General features: G+C 42.8%; 1 protein-coding gene across 1 annotated transcript in view; it reads left to right on the forward strand.

Annotated features, from left to right (window-relative positions):
• Positions 1 to 20292, forward strand: part of stxbp1b (syntaxin binding protein 1b) — a 48906-nt gene that overhangs the window by 12197 nt on the left and 16417 nt on the right. Inside the window, exons 4-12 of the mRNA XM_086313190.1 lie at positions 2137 to 2213; positions 2626 to 2704; positions 4696 to 4799; positions 5482 to 5630; positions 7581 to 7665; positions 8187 to 8317; positions 8468 to 8575; positions 8708 to 8768; positions 20217 to 20282. Of these exons, the coding sequence (XP_086169316.1) occupies positions 2137 to 2213; positions 2626 to 2704; positions 4696 to 4799; positions 5482 to 5630; positions 7581 to 7665; positions 8187 to 8317; positions 8468 to 8575; positions 8708 to 8768; positions 20217 to 20282 (860 nt within the window). The remainder of the gene's footprint in view (positions 1 to 2136; positions 2214 to 2625; positions 2705 to 4695; positions 4800 to 5481; positions 5631 to 7580; positions 7666 to 8186; positions 8318 to 8467; positions 8576 to 8707; positions 8769 to 20216; positions 20283 to 20292) is intronic.

Consider the following 20292-nt stretch of genomic DNA (forward strand, 5'->3'; position numbering starts at 1 on the left):
TGCGGTTCCTCGGTCGTTGATCCAGTGTTTAGTTTATTTTCCTCTGTTCTCAGTTTAAAGTTTCTTATTGATTTCCAGTGTTCTTGTAATTATGTTGTGAATTACATGCTGGAGTTCAATGTTCGTAGTTGTGATCTAGTCCCAGAGTTTGACTTCATGTTTATTTTTCTTATAGCAGTCTGTTGAATACCGGCTGTTTAGTCTTCCCTACGTATCCCATGCCCGGTGTACGTGTCTTACTTTCCAATCCATCAGTCATGTGCCAGTTTTACTTCCCCCTTTGTGTTTCGTTAGATTCTGTTCACCTGTTCATTGTCCTCATGTGTGTATTTAAGCCTTCTGTTTTCTTCAGTTCCTTGTTGCATTCTACCAACAGGTGTGTTCCAGTATTGTTTTTTACTTTTGCAAGTTCCAATAAAAAAAGCTGTCTTTTATGAGTTCACTATTTTGAATAAAAATGTCAGATTAAAGACAGGCTTTGGTATCCGTTCCCACCAGAACATTGCTGACTAAATAGTACTTTAACTGTGAGAAACATGGCACCAGGTAGTGACGGTGTGATGAAATCCCTTGAATGTGTCGACTTTTTCCAGCCAATTGCTTTGCCAAAAGGCAGATCACACGAAGCTCCGTCCAACAGCTCATTTGGGAGTACTGCTGCGATGATGCATGTGGGCTACATACCAAACGTAATGATTAGGGATGTTACTGGCCATTAATTTCTTAGTTGACTAACTGTGGAAAAAATTCCACTAACAACTAGTCTAAAATTAAGAAAAACTCAGATCCATCCATCCATTCGCTTCCGCTTCTCCTTTTCAGGGTCGCGGGGGGCGCTGGAGCCTATCCCAGCTGTCATAGGGCGAAAGGCGGGGTACACCCTGGACAGGTCGCCAGTCTGTCGCAGGGCTAACACACAGGGACAGACAACCATTCATACTCACATTCACTCGCACATTCACACCTAGTGACAATTTGGATTATCCAATTAACCTATCCCCACAAGCTGCATGTCTTTGGACGGTGGGAGGAAGCCGGAGTACCCGGAGAGAACCCACGCAAACACGGGGAGAACATGCAAACTCCACACAGAAAGACCCCGGCCTGATGGAGGAATTGAACTCAGGACCTTCTTGCCGTGCGGCAACATTGCTAACCACCGTGCCACCGTGCTGCCCAAAAAAAACAACTCAGATATTAAGTTAAATTTAAGAACCATCCATTTAATGGAAAACGTCAAAACTAATATCAGAGGTGTTTTGGAGAAAGCTAATTTCCGCCACATGTAGAAGCTTCGTCAGTTCTAATGTCGAGTGGTGGAGAGTCCCAGATTTAAGTCCTGGGGGAGTGTCCCCAAGAGGGGATCCTTTAATCACACGAGTCAGCAGTGTTGGGCAAGTTACTTTGAAAAAGTAATTAATTATAGTTACTAGTTACTTCTTCAAAAAAAGTAACTGAGTTAGTAACCGAGTTACAAGATTCTAAAAGTAATTAATTACTTGAAAAGTAACTATTTCGTTACTTAAAAAAAAACAAAAAACGTTTAACCCTTTTGATGTTTCCTCCACATTTCAACTTTAAAAAGTATTTATTTGCCTTGTTTGGTATCATCCTTTTCAGCACAACCTCACGTGTCTGAATTTACAGTTATGTTTTCATTTTGACATATTGTATTAACACAATTGATCTAAAATCAGACAAAACACATAAAATCCGAGTAGAAAAAGTTATATTTTTACTGTAACAACCACAAACATGTTTAATGAATCATGTTTCATAACTTTAAATGCAAAAATAAATTGACAATTTTAAAATTATATGTACAACATCACAGCCTGATACCTGCAGGTCTGACAGCAGCAGGTGCATCACTCCTGTTTCTATCTGGAGACAGCAGTCACCTCATTGTTCTGACACACAACACAAAACTATCCACAACACTACACACTAACTACACAAGACAACACGTCACTCCTAAATCTTCCCCCTCTTCCTAAACAACCAAATGTCATGTTGCCATGTCATTTTTTGATTTGTGATTATATATCGTTGTTGGGATGATAAGTGTCTTATATTGGGATATGAGACTTTAACCAGCCTGATGAACGCACTGACCTTGCTCTTTATCCACTTCAGTTGTCGAAGATATAACAAAGCGGCGTGAACCTCTGCCCAGCATGGAGGCCATCTACCTGATCACACCCTCAGACGAGGTAAATAAAGCAGTTCCTCTACAGCAGGGGCGTCCAGCTGCAGTCCTTGAGAGCTGCTGTCCTGCAGCTTTTAGACGCATCCTTGCTCCGACACACCTGAATCAAATGGGTGGCTTGTTACCAGGCCTTTGTCAAACTTGATAACCATTGATTCAGCTGGTTGGAGCAGCGATGCATCTAAAAGCTGCAGGACGGCAGCTCTCGAGGACTGGAGCTGGACACCTCTGCTCTACAGCCTCATTATGTGATTTTCTTCATTGCAAATGTTTGTCCATCAAATTAGAAACGACACTTTCCTTTGATTTGAATCCTTTACTACAATACATTTAGTTTGATGTTTGCTTTCAGTGATATGTAACTCACTCAACAATGTAGCAATGAATTATTAGTCTGTTCGTCTTTGCTCTTTCAGTCTGTCGAGGGTGTGATTGAGGACTTCAGAGACCCTCGGACTCCGAGGTACAAAGCCGCCCACGTCTTCTTCACTGACAGTGAGTAGACCAAAATCACACCCACAACATACACGATTTAGTTTTATTTATATAATTCCAAGTCATAACACATGTGGTCTCAGGACACTTTATATAACGAGGTTAAGACCATATCAGGATCACTACTCTCTTTAACTCGAAGCACGTTTACTGTATTTAAAAATCTTCACAGGTGTCTTTGGTTTCTGTATTTTTTCATCTGTCAGTATAGTTTCACAGCTGTTACTGGCTGGATGATGCTGTTTTGTCTTTCTTTTTTCCATTGGGAGATAAATACAACTGAATAAATGTAACTGAAAGTAAAATATCCTAAAATTTTAAGTTTTACAAAATGTAAAATAATTAGCAGCTTTTAATAGTGCAAAATAGGCTCTTTGAGGAGTCACTATGACTAATAAATACCACTGCTAGTCCAAAATAGTAGATCATACAATACTGAAAACACATTTTAATAAAGTCCAACACGCCACACTGCAGCGGTGCTTTGTAGACAAGTGGGCAAAGTTACAGTCATTTAACTCGTGCAAATCCACGTGAATTTAGTACGCCTACATTTGCTTTTCAAAAAAGGAATTTAATTTGAAAAAAACAGGAAAAGAGTCTTTATCCAAACTTGGTCAGAGGGGTTACAGTCAGAGTGAGACGACTACAACAGGGCCCCTGAACACATCCTGGTCCCCAAACAGCTACAGATGCTCCACATATTTCCAATCATGCATGTCTCTATCACAGTATTTCACTGTGTTAAATGACTTTGGTTGTGCTTTTGGCTTTTTTTCCATTCCTTTGGAGTGTTTTAGGTTTTGTGCATGTGTAATGTCTGCCCAGCTTCCACAGCAGCATGTTGTTTTTTCTCGCCTGTGAAAGCTGAATGAATAAAAGACCTCCACAGCAGTGCAGGCTTTTCTTCCCTTTATCTGCTTCAGTGCTATGTTACAAAGTGAGTTATGTTTTTAAAGGCAGACACATTCTGCAAATTTCATGACAGTTTGCACACACAGACACAGGTCTGGTGGAAATGTTTTATTAAACTCAGACATGGTCATTGCAACATGGCTCCATAACAACACCTAATTAATGAAGTAGGTCTTTAGCATCGTTTATGGTGAATGACGCATAAACTTAAATTGACAACTTTATGGGGCTGATTTGACAATTTCCAGGCATTAGACCGTTCCAAACTCCTCCTCTGGATTTTATTGGAATCATTGTTTGGAACTTAAGAGCTGGTCAGTCTGAACTACTGACCATTTCCATTAAATCTGTCTGTGGTGTCAAGCAAATTTTAATAATTTGCCATGGACCAAACGTGGCTGTTATAAGTCTTTGAGACTCAACACATCCACTGGTAATGTTTCATATTAGTCATAGCACCAGTTAGTGAGAACGGGGAGCAGGCGGGTCCCAGTTCTGACTGAACAGAGCCATCTACAATGTGGTCATGAAAGCCTTAAAAGGTTAAGTGTTTCTTTTTATTGCCACTTTATTAAGGACGTGACCCTGACAGCAGGGTGAACTTTGTTTACTGTAACTCAAAGACACGCGAGCTCCAAATGTCACATGTTTGACAGAAGTCAAAGTATTCAGTCGTCTGAACGTGAGAGACATCTCTTTCCTAATCCATATTAATATGACGTGTTTTATCTTTGGCTGTATTTTGTTTTAATAATTTCTATATTTGTATTCCTCTGTTTGACTTTGATAAGCTGCCCATTACTACTGTAAATATGGACAGAAAAACTACACGTGCTTAATTATACTTTTATCTAAGACTGATTTAATGCGGCTGAAGTTATTTACAATTTTCACTCAAAAAAACCCCAAAATCACTCCTTTGTTCAAATGTGTATTTTGGACAGAAAAGGAAACAGAATCCAGAACCATAAACACCATGTTGAGCCAAGCAGATAAAATAAATGAAACATTTAATTCTTACTCTGTAAAACCTACAGTTTCTCTAAGTAAACCAATATGTTTGTCTTTGCTTGCAGCAATCCCAGACTCTTTGTTTGGACTCTTGACCAAATCCCGCGCTTCTAAAGCGATGAAGGCCTTGACTGAGATCCACATAGCCTTCCTGCCCTATGAGTCTCAGGTAAGATCCTGGCCACCATCAGTCATGACTGATGGGTAACAATATTCTTATTGAGTGTTTTGAGATCTTTGTGTTTGTATAATTTGAATACAGATGAATGAATAGTCAGTAAAATCTCAGCTGTCTTTCCACGATTTATTGAACTGAGCTACAAGTTGACTTTTCATGTTGCAAGAAAGTGAGAAGAAAACTGATTGTGCTGAAACCATGTAACACATTTATGACCAGATTTAAGAACGTTGCATTATTAATGAGTAGAAGGAGACGAATCAGCTTTGCACAAGGTTCACAAGGTACCAGTTTGATTTCAGGATTATATAAGACCACCAGTAACCACCCAGACTCAGGCCTGCATTAAACTGGGAACTGCTGTAACACTGAAACACTGTGCACATGGGAGGTGTTGAGGATGTATCCTGTAGTGTTGCCTCTGTATACCACTTTACAATATTAAATATTCAATCAAATAGTCAGCCCAGTTATTGTCCAGTTATTTCTGAGCCTGTGAAAACTGAGCACTATGTAAAGAAATGGCTTTAATTACTTAATGCTGAAATTCAGTTCGATTAAAGCTGAATCCCTGCACTTCAATCGAGTATTGCTGCGTCTAAAATCCAGTGTTGTGGTGCAGATGGGAAACTATACAACTGTGTGTCGTCTTTGTACTGTTTTCTGTCGTCAGGTCTTCTCCCTGGATAAAGTGGATGCTTTCCAGGACTTCTACAGTCCCTTCAAGGCTGACGTGAAGAATAACATGTTGGAGCGTTGTGCTGAACAGATTGCCACCCTCTGTGCCACGCTGAAAGAGTATCCAGGAGTTCGATACAGAGGGTGAGCTCCTTTTGATTTTTTTAAAGACTGAATTGGCTTTCTATTTAAAAAGTGGTGATCTCTGATCCTGTGGGTCTGCCCCAGTAGGTCTGCAGGGTTTGGATGGAGCCAACGGGGATTCGCCCAGTACTAACTGCCTCTCTCCTCTGGGTGTCTACCATGTCTCCTCTGATTAAAAATCAGGAGCCCTGAGCAGGCTCAGTGCTGGTGGAATACAACTGGAGAATGTCAACAGTGCAGACTTTGAATGTAGCAGACTGTAGCTTTAGCAGCAGCAAAGCACTTATACTTATCAGCCTGCTACAAGCCTATGCTGACTTTGTTCTGATCTTTGTGAGGAAAATGCTTGGAGAGGACAAGCACAACCAGATCTAAAGATTCACTTATCTAGCAGCATTCCTTGGAAATTCAATCCCCCAGGAATACAGTGGAAATCCAACATGGCACAAATGAGCAGAGAAAAATCGAGTAAAACCATCAAAACCAATTTGCAGCGTCACAGTTTGTGGTTGATCCCTCTGGTGTGGTCTGTGCTTCACATTCCAGCTTCTTATTTCCAATCTCCTGACCTGACTTATATTGTAGAAAAGAATGGGAAGAACGACTTATCTCCTCTGCACAGCACTTTTGACCTTCTGAACATTACATCATTCGAGATGACCTTAGTCCCTCTGTGACACCCGTTCACCGTTGTTGACACATAATGACCTGATGTCCTGATATCCAGCAGCTCCTCAGCATCCTCTCTCTGACTTTTCAACAAACATGATTTGAAACAAAGTTTAAAATCTAAACTTTAATATCACTTCATTTCATTTTCTGTCTTTGTATGATGCACTTTACAAGATTTTTCTGTGTATGTGTGTGTCATAATATGCTCCATACTGCTCCCATCACACACACACACACACACGTTTAAGTCTAGATCATGTCTACGCACACACTCATTTCTATTCTAACACATTAATCACACTTGTACTTTGATTGCATCTCTGATCAAGAATGAAGATGTTTCATTATTAGCAAAAGCACATTTAGACTTTTAACATAACAGGCTGGATGTTAAGGCCTTTTCCCCTCAGACATGATCGGAGGTGAACCATCAGACTTCAGTCTCTGCTTTCTGGACAGGGTGGTGTGCACATCTTTCTCAAAGCAAACTCTACCAGAAGACAAAGAGGCCTGAGGGCTTTGTGTTGTTCTGAGGTTTAGCAGTTTAGCAGAAGACACTGTTCTCTTCTGGACATAGGTCTAATTTTGTTCCTGGAAAATGCTGGAGCTACTCTTGCAGTTTGGATGTATGCGGCACAAATGTTCTCGTAGTCCACTTGCTTGATCCAAGTGCTGACTCAGCTTGCATCGTCCCGTCCTGCTATCATGTACCAGGCTGTCTGCAGGCCGCCTGTGATAGACTCCTGTCTCTATCTGGATCTGTTCTTGTGCTGCCTTGATCAGAGCTTCTGTGTTGTCCTTTAGGCTGGCGTCTTTCCGTTGCTTGTAAAGCCACGTGATGCTGTAATTTTGGGTGGAACCCTCCATGCATTGTGGAGAAAGTGACATCAATATCCTCCTGTTGTCAGCCTATTATTTCAGTTGAGTATCTGCTGACTGGGATATGTGTTGATATTCCTGTCAAGGATATCCTTATTCCATCCCACTGAGCTGTCCTACCTCCTGGAGGAATCACACTGTGGGTTTTTGTGTATTTCTTGTGGTTCCTGTCTGAGATGCCCGGCCCCCTCCTCTATCTTGCTTTTAACAGCTTGAATTTGGATGACCGTCTTCTTCTTGCCAACACTGTTTTATTAGAATCTGATTTCTGGACGATTTCTCTTATTTCTAAATAAGCCAAATGTTTTCTTCCTGGCTGTCGCTTCCATGCTGTTTGATTTTTAAAATGTGCATGAACTAATACCTGGATAAATGAATACCTGTGTGTGTTTGGATTAGGGACTACAAAGACTGTGCAGTTCTGGCTCAGATGCTTCAGGAGAAGTTGGATGGCTACAAAGCTGATGACCCCACCTTGGGAGAGGTAATGAAGTGAAATGACTAGATAATGAATGGAAGAACCAGATTATGGTAAACATGTGGACATTTCTGAAACAAGAGAAAAACAGAGGAAATTACACACAATGTAATAAATCGTACCCAGCTCTAATCTGCCATAACATCCAGGTTGCTTTTATCGATCATTAGTTCTTTTACAAGCTGCATTAAAAACTGTACAGCTGTTACACGTGTTAATTAGAGTTAAGTAAGAAAAGAATAAACTCACATAGTAAATAGATTTTCACTCAGCTGTAGTTTTAGTTTTCAGTGTTGGGGGAGATCAGCTGGACTGCTCCCATGATTAAGCATCGACTACGTCACTGTTGAGTGGGTAACCATCCACAGAGGATGAAACAGACGTTATGGTCTGTCTGTGGGCTCCATTGTTCTTGGGGCGATAACTAAGCTGCTTCGGTTCTTCCAAAGGTTAAACTGATTGCTGTTGGAAGAAAGACGTGTGTTACATGTTAAAGCAGTGTTTTCTATATGCTCTGGTGCCTCCAGGGTCCCGACAAGTCTCGCACTCAGCTGCTCATTCTGGACCGAGGCTTTGACCCCGTGTCACCTCTCCTGCATGAGCTCACACTGCAAGCCATGGCCTACGACTTACTGGGAGTCGAGGATGATGTTTACAGGTAGAGATGCTACTAAAGGAGGTCTGACACCTGCCACATGCATTTTTTAATGTTATGACTGAAGGTTTGGGTCACACAAATAGAAATAATAGCGACAATGTGAAAATCAAGCAGTCTGTTAACACGTGTCTGTTAACACGTGTCTGTGAGGTTTGAGACCAGCGGGATGGGAGAAACCAGGATGAAGGAGGTAGTGCTGGACGAGGATGACGATCTGTGGCTGAGTCTGAGACATAAGCACATCGCTGAGGTGTCGACGTAAGTGGCTTTCACCTCCTGCTCACAAATGCAGTCAAACAAAGGACTGGTCCCTGCTGTCACTAACGTGCTTGCTCAGGATACTGAGAACTTTTTCTTTTACGTGTCCTCTTTGTGTCTCACTATGCACAGAGCTGTGACTCGCTCACTAAAGGAATTCTCTGCCAGCAAAAAGATGAACACTGGAGAAAAGGTAAAGGCCACGGCGTGTCTCTGTGTTCGGCTTTCTGGATCCTCTGTTCGTCCTTCACATAGTTACAGTGAAAACAACATGACCATACATTTGTTCACTCATCTCAGTCACTTCCTACCACCAATCACTAAATTCTCAAAGATTCTCAGACAGTTCATATAATAATAATAATAATAATAATAATAATGGATTGGATTTATATAGCGCTTTTCAAGGCACCCAAAGTGCTTTACAATGCCACTATTCATTCACTCTCACATTCACACACTGGTGGAGGCAGCTACGGTTGTAGCCACAGCTGCCCTGGAGCAGACTGACAGAAGCGAGGCTGCCATATCGCGCCATCGGCCCCTCTGGCCGACACCAGTAGGCAAGTAGGGTAAAGTGTCTTGCCCAACGACACAACAACCAGGACAGAGAGCCCAGGGATCGAACCGGCGACCTTCCGGTTACAGATACGCTTCCCAACCCCCTGAGCCACGGTCGCCCCGTATGTCGAGTTATCGAGCTAGTCATCAAAAGTCAGCATTATTAATGACTAATAACCTTTCATTCACACTAGTCTGTTGTCTTTGTAGATGAAAGGTATTTGTTCTGTGTGTCTCTGTAAGAAGCACAGCACACTAAGAAGCCTCTGTTAATGTGCACAAAATCTTCATTTTTTTATCCATAATTGGAAACTTTTGTTCTTTGAAATCAGCATTAAAGCCACTTTTGGTTTATTCTGCCTCCTCTCAGTCCTGCAGCTAATGCCTGCCGCTTCAAATAGGATTTTCAGTTACTGGAAAAATATTCACAAACATATATCGATGTGTACGCAATAAACTGAGCTGTAAACTTGTACTTTACTCGCAACTATTTGTAACGCTAAGTTATTTAAGGACTAGTTTATGGCAATGGATGAATTTACTGACTGACGCGCAGAAGAAATAGTTCTTTATGGAGCCTAGATGGTGTGAATGATGAGACCAAAAACTGCAATGTCTTGTACCAAAAATATATTGAATAAATAGGGGAAAGGGGAAATGGAACAAAAATAATTAACACAACACACAACATAAATGTCCACAATTAAATAATAAATCAATGCTGTGATTTTTCTGTGCAAGAGTCCTTTTGCTAAGAGTCCTTTTTTTTTTGGTCCTTTTCTTTTTAAAGTTCACTTTTAAGGTATTCCTCCTTAGGGTCCAGCTTCATACAATGGGGAAATATGTCCGTAATCCAAAGATGGCTAAGTGGGGGAAAAGAGGGGAAAACAAAGGATGGTCCTACCGGCTCGCCACTTCAATATGAAGAAGATCAATTCAAAGGGGGGGAAAAAAACCTGGCCTGTAGGTCAGAAAAATGTCCATTAGCACATCAAGTTCAATTCAGTTTACCGGTAAACAAATATATTCTTCTGCAAGTCTAGGTAACAATGCAAATCATAAATCATCATCAATCAATGTACAACAGTTAAATCATTAATCATCTTGGCTACGTAGCTTAATCTATACAGTCCAGTAGCGTTCGCTACAAACAATACAAAAACAACAATAAAGGAAAACAACTGTCTAACAGACAGCATAGCCGAATTCAAGGCAACACATAACAATAATCATTCAATCGCACTTTGTTTCAAAGTAAGCCCATAAAAATGCTTAAGTAAACAAAAGTGTTCAAAAACAGCAGTTTATGAACCGGAGTTCTGCTCGCGGTGGGAACGCTGCCGCACAAAGTCATTTTTTAAATCGTGAAAACGATCGGCTGGTTACTGACAACCAAAGGTTGAAAGATATTAAGGACACTTACTGCTGAGTTTAAAGTTTAAAGATGAATTGAGGAGAGAAAACGCTTTGTTTTCCAATACCGCTCTAAATGCCATAAGCTCACAGCCACAGCAGGAGTCGAACCCGGAAGTATCCCTCCACAGCCGGTTTTCAGAGTTGCCGCGACGTGAAAGGAGCCAATCAGAAGAGGGACCTCAAATCAGCTGACGTGGGTCATGTGACAGGCAGTAGTTAATATGGGTTACAGGTTCCCCCCTCGATCTCATGTACGTCCCTGTACATGGTGGTTGGGTCCGGATGACAGGTTGTTCAGTGGCAGTAAGCAGATGGTCCTCTTCATCCTCCAGTGCATGAGTAAAGGCAGTGGTTAAGCCATGGACGAGTGCCTGAATACTCTTCAAGATGAGCTGACCAAGCGTAGAGTATTGTAACCGGTCCGGAGGTTTCCTGGTCCGAGTTGATGTTCTCAGAGGTTCTAGTTCAGAGCTGGAGGTGTCAGAGTTAGATGGTAGATCAGCAGCAGAGGACATACTGGACTCAGTCGGCAATTCAACATTGGTAGGTTCAGCAGAGGACAGACTGTCCTCTGATTCCACAGTATCAGGAGCTTCCTCCTTGACAGGGGTTTCCGAGTCAGGGGTTTCGCTCTCTGCTGGCTCAAGAGGAGGCAAAGGGAGCGTAGCAGGTTCACAGACTGGTGTATCAGATGGTAAAGGTTCAGTGGCTGGAACGGCGGATGACGGTTCTGGCAGATTATGGACAGTGGTGAATTGCAGAGGCTCTGAGACAGGATCATACCATTGATGCAGTATCATTTCATCCTCATCGTCTGACTGAGGTTGTGCACAGTCCTCATCAGAAAGGTTGAATGACTGCTTCCTGGTTGGTTTTACAGTTGTTCGGTTGGTTCTAGTGGAATGGGGCAAAAATCCACATGGTAATAGGAGATCTCTGTGAAGAGTACGAATCGGTTTGGATTTGTTCTCTGGTCGGACAGTGTACACTGGAAGAATTTTTGCTCTTTTTACCACCACATAGATGTCTGGTTCCCATTTGTCTGCGATTTTGTGTTTGCCTCGGAGTTTCACATTACGTACCAGCACCCTGTCACCAACGTCCAGTTCAGAGGGGGTGATATGTTGGTCGAAACGGCTCTTGTTTCTTTCCATGAGCTTCTCCGCATTGCCAATGGCAATTTTGTAGCTCTTTTCTAGATTTGACTTCAGGTTCTGGACATATTGCGAATGAGTGGGTTGATTGCCGTCCACAGGAAGTCCAAAGACCAGGTCAATCGGGAGGCGAGGTTGTCGACCAAACATGAGCTCATAGGGTGAGTAGCCAGTAACATCACTCCGGGTGCAGTTGTATGCGTGGACCAAGGGCTTAACAAAATCTTTCCAGTGAGTTTTCTCTTCTGTGGTGAGTGTTCCGAGCATATTCAGGAGTGTTCTGTTAAAGCGCTCGACTGGATTTCCTCGTGGATGGTATGGTGTAGTTCTTCTTTTGTGAATTCCAGCCATTTTGCAGAGTTCTTTTATTGTGCGTGACTCAAAGTCTGGTCCTTGATCACTATGGAGCTTTTCTGGGATACCATAATGAACCAGAAAATTGTCCCAGAGACATTTGGCGACAGTCTTTGCTTTTTGGTTTGGAGTGGGGACAGCGACAGCGTACTTGGTAAAGTGATCTGTTATTACCAGGATGTCTTTGGTTCTGCTCCTGTCAGGTTCCAGTGATAAAAAGTCCATGCAAACCAGTTCCAGAGGTCGATAACTTTGAATGTTCACCAGGGGTGCCGCTCTTTCAGGTAAGGCTTTCCGTTTGGTGCATCTCTCACATGTCTTCACTTTATTCCACACATCATTGGCCATTTTCGGCCAGTAGAATCTTCGACGTACGAGGTCAAGAGTACGTTCGATGCCCAAATGACCCATCTTGTCATGCAGTTCTGACAGTACTTTAGCCCGAAATTTCTGAGGTAACACTAACTGGTGATAGAGCTGGTCCCCAACTTGCCTCCTCCTCACGAGAATGGCGTTTTGGAGCTCCAGGCGATGTTGGTCTCGGAGTAGAAGGGGCAGTTCTGGGAGTTCATCCCGCAAGACGGGAGGTGGGCTTTCCCCAGTCTCTAGCAGCAATATGACATGCCTCAGGGTCTGGTCTTCCCTCTGTCTCTCAGCGATTTCAGCATTCGTCAGCTGAGGAACAACAGGAGGTGCAAACTGAGTGTCGTTGACGAAGCTGTCAGGCAAACTGTCGGCATGGGCAGTTAGTGACTGGATGAGTGCGGTGGTGGACATCTTTTCAGCCATACTATAAACGAGCTGCCGGTCACAAAGGGCCTTGACTGTGTGTTGATCGATGGAAATTGAGGAAGAATGACCCAGATGATGTTGGGCAAATCGGAGAATTCTCTCCCTCTCCTTGTGGGACATCTGGTCATTGGAGAGTTCTCCATGTGGCCTGCGAGAGAGAGCATCAGCATCTGGATTTTGCCTACCAGATCTATACATGATTTTGAATGAAAATGTGGAAAGAGCAGAGAGCCAACGGTAACTGGTGGCATCTAATTTAGCAGAGGTAAGTAGATAGGTGAGTGGGTTGCTGTCAGTAATGACAGTGAAGTTGGTGCCGTAGAGATAGTCATGAAACTTCTCCGTAACAGCCCACTTGAGAGCCAGAAATTCCAGTTTGTGAGCTGGATATTTTGACTCACTCCTCGACAGACCACGACTTGCATAGGCAATCACCCGGTTTTGTCCTTGTTGCTCCTGGTACAGAATAGCTCCTAGCCCGGTAGAACTAGCATCTGTATGGAGAAGGTAAGGCTTCTGGGGATTGGTGAAAGCAAGTACTGGTGCTGTCGTGAGTTTTTTGATAATGGTGTCAAAGGCTTGTTGACATGCAGGAGTCCAGCGACTGGCAAGTGGTTCCTTAGGATCCAAATATTGCTCTCGCTTGAAGGTGGCTCTGAGTTTCCGCTGTGATGGAGGATATCCAGCAGTAAGGTCATGCAAAGGTTTAACGATGTTGGAGTAGCCTTGGATGAACCTACGGTAATATCCTGCGAAACCCAGGAAAGAGCGAAGTTCTTTAAGATTCTTTGGAACCGGCCAGGACTTAAGTGTCTCGATTTTATCTGGATCTGTCTGTACACCATCCTTTGACACAACATGCCCCAAGTATTTAACGGATTTCTGGAAAAACATGCACTTTTCAACTGAGAGCTTGAGTCCAAATTCCTTCAAACGGTGAAGGACTTTCAGTAGTCTCCTCTCATGCTCTTCAAGTGTTGGTGCAAAAATAATCAAGTCGTCAATGAAGACCAAGACTTCTTTCAAGTTCATTTCTCCCATGCACTTTTCCATTAGTCGCTGGAAGGTACTGGGTGCGTTCGTGACTCCCTGGGGCATTCTGTTGAACTCATAGAATCCAAGTGGACATACAAATGCTGTTTTGCTCTTGTCTTCCTCCTCCATTTCAATCTGATAATAACCAGATTTAAGGTCAAGGACTGAAAACCATTCTGATCCAGAGAGAGCTGTAAAAGTATCCTCCAACTTTGGCAATGCATATGCATCTTTGATGGTCTGCAGATTTAGTTTCCGGTAATCAATGCAGAGCCGCACACTCCCATTCTTCTTTCGCACCACGACAATGGGTGATGCAAAAGGTGACTCTGACTCTCTGATGACCCCAGAGTCAACCAGCTCCTTCAGGTGTTGGCGCACAGCATCCAAATCTTGAGGATGGATTGGTCTTGGGCGCTGTTTGAAGGGAGTAGGGTCAGAGAGCTTGATCTGATGTTTCACTGTCAGTTTTCCCGAGGTCAAGGTCGTGTTTTGCAAAGACATCATGGAGGGCGTTTAACTTCTCAGTAATACGACTCTTCCATTCCGGTGTTAAGGGGGAGTTACCAAAGTTGAAGTTGAACCCAGAAGTCACAGGGTTGGGAGGCATACTGTCATGACTCCTTTCCTGACACTGAATAGACTGAATGGCACTGATCTCCGCAATGATGGCTTTGGCTGGGAGGGTTACGTCATGATCAGACTGGTTGCAGATTACCACAGGTAAGTGGTATGGCTGGTGAGAAGGGAAATCCATGACACAAGACGGGACCATTAAGCCACCTGGCAGAGGCGACGAAGTTGGATGTTCCACCAACACAGCCTTCTCGGCCTGGAGGCAGCGTCCGCAAATTAAGCCCTCCAAGGCAACAGTTTTTCCAGCTGGGATGGTCTGTGGTCCGTCAGTGTGCAGCTTGATGATTCCATGATGGTTACTGTTGGCCAGTCTGTATCGTTGCTCAAGGATTTTCAGCACCGTTCTGTATCCATGTGGGGCTGGAATGGAGGGTTGTTGGTCTGAGAATGCTCTCTCATATGCCAAGTCCAGAGTGTTTGTACCAATCAGTATTGACGGCTGTTGAGCTGATTGGACATCAGGAACTACCAGGGCAAGTGTGTCAACAGCTGTGGTGGAACCCAAGAAGTCGGGAGGGAAAGTGACGTTCAGCTCCACATAACCAAGGTATGGAACAGCTTGGCCATTTGCTCCTTCTATCTCCAGTAGATTTTTCAGAGGTTGTATCTCATGGTCAGAAAGATAATCATGGCGGAAGGAGTGAGAGATGGTGGTTACCTGAGACCCAGTGTCTAACAGGCAGTTGAATACAGTTCCTCCAATCGTGACCTGTGCTGTGCTTCTGGTTCCAATGAGTCCTTTAGGCAATGTGATGGAACGTCCATCCTGCTTGTAACTGGGACATGGGTCGATTGCAGCCTCCGTCTGTCCCTCCACAGAGACTGCCTCTAGTTTGACGATTTGTTATTGCTGTCCCAAACCTGCTGTCTTTTTTCAAGTTGTTTCTTCTTTTTCAGAACCAGTGTCGGGTTTGGAGGGTTGGCGCATCCTGCTGACATGTGCCCATCCTCTCCACATTTAAAGCAGTAGCCTGCTCTAGGCCGGGAACTGGTTGCACTGCTGCTGGGTCTTGGTTGTGCTGATCTGAGTTGAGGTGGTGCTGGCTTGGAGAATTGAGATTTCTGTGAGAGAAGAGCAGCCATTTGACTCTGCAGTTTCTGCATCTGTTGCTTCAGCTCATTAATAGCCTTGGTGTCTGAATGGCTACAAGCACATGTGCTCTGGGAATGAACAGCGGCACGAGGCTTGGATGCAGTTAGGTGCTTCTTCATGGGATTCTCCTTGGCCAGCTGTCTACCCTCCTCAGTTCGAAGCAGTAGGAGGAGCTCTGCAAAATATGGGGGATCGCTCCTCAAGTTCTCCAACTGTAGTTTGTTTAGGATATCACTATCCCAGCATCCTCAACAAAACTGCTTGAGTAAATGTTTGTTGAAGTCTGAAGACAAGATACCACCTCTTTTCATCACAGTGTTTAATGTGAGTTGTAAATGTTGCAAAAAAGCAGAGGGTTTCTCACCCGGATCCTGTAACGTATTCAGGAATTGAGCAAACAACTCTTCACCATCTTGTACCAAAGCAAAAGCAGAATCCAACACTTTTAAATAGATGGATGGAATTGTGTTTGAGCCCAGCCCTTTCACAACATCTGCTGCCGGAGGTAGCAAACTTTCAAGGATGCGACGAGTGATCTGTAGAGGTGCCAAATTTGGATCTGCTAACAGCAGTTCAATGTGAGATCTCCAGGTCTCATAATCTGTTTCGTTAGCTGGTTTGGGGATCTTCCCAGAGAAAGGACGAAGTCTGAATGCAGATACGGTGTCTGTTTTTACAACATGCTCCACCACTAACTTTTGTATTTCCGGGGGGTTCATTTCAGTCTGTGACAGTGAAAATCTTTGTGGATGTGGCAGTGACCCCTGTTGGTCAGGTGAGGGATTGCTGGTAGCTGTCTCAGAGATTGCGGAGTGTCCAGACAACGACCCCTGCTGGCCAGGCAGAGATGATGCAGGCTCCACAATTTGGACTGAGGCTCCCTCTAAGTCACTGTCTTGTTCGATTCCTTCCAGATGCTCACTGATTTGTCCCATCATTTCCCGCAGAATATCTGGAAAATCCCTGCCGCTGCGGCGTGCAAGTTGCTTGAGCTCGCCGAGGTAATCTGCAGGGGTCCTGACTCCTCCTGTGGCTGTGCATTCTGCGGCAAGCGATCTTACACAAAAAGTCAAAGCCGAGTGATTCTTTGACTGATGAGTATATGGGAAAAACGTATTAAGAGCAGTTATCGCAGAACTATCACAATATTCAACGATCAGGTTTTTGTAAAAAACACTATTTGCGTCATCCACGAATATAACAGTTTTTATACGACCGTACTGTTTCAAATAATCAAGAATTTCCTCATCTTTCTCAGTGTTTGTGGCACCAGAAACAATGACAGAATGTGCAACATTGACCCCACTTTCCTGAATAAACTTCATTTTTTCTTGTCGCGGACCTTATCAAAACCACAGAAATTACCGAATATCAAATTACATCAAATAACACAAAAAAAAACCCCTCATTCACCCATCAGGCTCCTGGCTGGCTCGCCACATGTAACGCTAAGTTATTTAAGGACTAGTTTATGGCAATGGATGAATTTACTGACTGACGCGCAGAAGAAATAGTTCTTTATGGAGCCTAGATGGTGTGAATGATGAGACCAAAAACTGCAATGTCTTGTACCAAAAATATATTGAATAAATAGGGGAAAGGGGAAATGGAACAAAAATAATTAACACAACACACAACATAAATGTCCACAATTAAATAATAAATCAATGCTGTGATTTTTCTGTGCAAGAGTCCTTTTGCTAAGAGTCCTTTTTTTTTTGGTCCTTTTCTTTTTAAAGTTCACTTTTAAGGTATTCCTCCTTAGGGTCCAGCTTCATACAATGGGGAAATATGTCCGTAATCCAAAGACGGCTAAGTGGGGGAAAAGAGGGGAAAACAAAGGATGGTCCTACCGGCTCGCCACTTCAATATGAAGAAGATCAATTCAAAGGGGAAAAAAAACCTGACCTGTAGGTCAGAAAAATGTCCATTAGCACATCAAGTTCAATTCAGTTTACCGGTAAACAAATATATTCTTCTGCAAGTCTAGGTAACAATGCAAATCATAAATCATCATCAATCAATGTACAACAGTTAAATCATTAATCATCTTGGCTATGTAGCTTAATCTATACAGTCCAGTAGCGTTCGCTACAAACAATACAAAAACAACAATAAAGGAAAACAACTGTCTAACAGACAGCATAGCCGAATTCAAGGCAACACATAACAATAATCATTCAATCGCACTTTGTTTCAAAGTAAGCCCATAAAAATGCTTAAGTAAACAAAAGTGTTCAAAAACAGCAGTTTATGAACCGGAGTTCTGCTTGCGGTGGGAACGCTGCCGCACAAAGTCATTTTTTAATCGTGAAAACGATCGGCTGGTTACTGACAACCAAAGGTTGAAAGATATTAAGGACACTTACTGCTAAGTTTAAAGTTTAAAGATGAATTGAGGAGAGAAAACGCTTTGTTTTCCAATACCGCTCTAAATGCCATAAGCTCACAGCCACAGCAGGAGTCGAACCCGGAAGTATCCCTCCACAGCCGGTTTTCAGAGTTGCCGCGACGTGAAAGGAGCCAATCAGAAGAGGGACCTCAAATCAGCTGACGTGGGTCATGTGACAGGCAGTAGTTGATATGGGTTACATATTACTCTACTAAGGAGTATTAGACACATTCAGAAAAAAAAGTTATGGTTTATTTTGCAAATAAACTCCAAATTTTGTAGATCAAACTTGAAATAATATTTATATTAAGTCAATGTGGAGATAAAAGGAGTTGTTATTGCAATTCAGCTCCAATGGCTGCCTTGTGTAAGTTAGTTGGTGAAATTGTGCTTCTACTACTACTAAACACGAGTGTGGTGTAAAGTAGGGTTGTGTGGTATAAGGATGTTGCAGAAACATGCATTCAATCAGAAGGCAGTGGGTGTAGTCATGGCGATGGCTAAGATGCATGTTACATCAAAAGACACAATGAGACAGGTGATCGAGCTGTCTCACTGACCCAACAACACGAGGCATGTGCAGAGTGTGTAGCTGCACTGGGAGTTGACTTAAAATGACAAGTTCAACTTTATCCTCAAACTGTTTCAACATTACTGTCAAAATGAACAATGTTTCCTGATCCATTGTGGATTTACACCTGCTTGATTGCAACCTCTCTACTGACAAATTCATGAATTTGCGTGCTTTGGCTTTTGCAACACTTCTTGCGCAGATACCTGAAACCCATCATTCCTCATTAGGTCCAGCAGCAAAAATGAGGGTGAACAAGCATTTTGGCTGTCAGTAATAATGTTAGCTAACTAGCTCTCCAGCATAAATAACACTGATCAGTATGGTGCTGTGACATTAGTGTCACATCAGTGTGTTCTCGTGCAGTTTGGCTCGTTGTTAGCAGCAAAAGAGGACAGTCAGCTGAGCCCTCGCTCTCAACCACAGGACTCAGGGGCATCAGGACATTCCACTTTAAATGACGCAAAACTAGTCTTCCTCAGTACGTTCTTGCTTCATGCACCCATGGTGCCAGTGCGCTCTTCCAGCTGGCATGTAGGCTTTATCAAAAAAGAAAACAAAAATGATATTGACCCACAAGCTCCAGATTACCAGTCCAGCCCTGTTGTTACCAACAGCCAAGATGATCGTTCACTCTCAGTTGTGCTTATGTAGCAAGGACTGAGGGATTTCCAGTGTCTGCATTGATTCCAGTAAGAATAATGGCAGGGACTAGAAAGAGACTGTATGTTTCTCCCATATTAGCTCCTCTTCATCGGCTCCCTGTCAAATCCAGAATCAAACTTCAGATCCTTCTCATCACATGAAAGCTACCACGCCCCACCTTATCTTGGTGACCTTATAGCACTGCGTCACCTTCACGTGATGCACTGGTGGCCTCCCCTCCCGTGGCCTGGTTCTGGTGGAGGTTTTTCCTCACTGTTGCCCAAATGCTTGCTCAGAGGGGGTCATGTGATTGTTGCGGTTTTCTCTGTTTGCTTTGCATTGTTGTGGGCTCTTTATCTTACAGTATAAATCACCTTGAGGTGCTTGATTTGGTCCTATAAAAATACAATTGAATAGCCTGTCTTGCCTGTAGTGGGATATTGCCTGTTTTGGCTGATACTACTGTACAAATCTTTGGTGTTTCAATCACTGGCTGCCTTAAAAAAATGTTTTTTCTCTTTTTAAATATACAGAATTCTACCGACGACTCCTTTAAACATCTGCTCAGCCTACAGGACAAACAAAACCTCAAAAACTCATCAAACTGAAGTTCTTCAAAATTATTCTATTAATATAACATTACAGTAAATATGATAAAATTATATATTAATATTACAATCAATTAAATATTGATATTTGGGATATGAAAGGCTTTGTACTCCTTTATGGAAGACATTTAAATGAAGGTGCAGATAATAAGTCATATAAGTGAATAAAAACATGATCCTGGTCCTTATGAGGGTAAAAAGCAGATAAATGTATTCAAAACATTGTTCAGTCAGTGGAGAATAAAACAGTAAAAGCATTTGGTTTATTGTTTTAGTTGTGTAGCATCATTTGTAGCTGATGTTGTTGTTGAAAGAATCTTTCATACCCAGTGAGCCAATGAATGAAGACATTTTATTCACTGCAGGTGTCTCATTGTCTTTCAGACCACCATGAAGGAACTCTCGCAGATGCTGAAGAAGATGCCTCAGTATCAGAAAGAGCTCAGCAAGGTAGGAGCTA

The sequence above is a fragment of the Aulonocara sp. 'chitande type north' Nkhata Bay genome, linkage group LG12, assembly GCF_057382095.1.
Source record: "Aulonocara sp. 'chitande type north' Nkhata Bay isolate Kocher_YH1m ecotype deep benthic linkage group LG12, A_spYH_male_GT1.1, whole genome shotgun sequence".
NCBI classification, from domain to species: domain Eukaryota; kingdom Metazoa; phylum Chordata; class Actinopteri; order Cichliformes; family Cichlidae; genus Aulonocara; species Aulonocara sp. 'chitande type north' Nkhata Bay.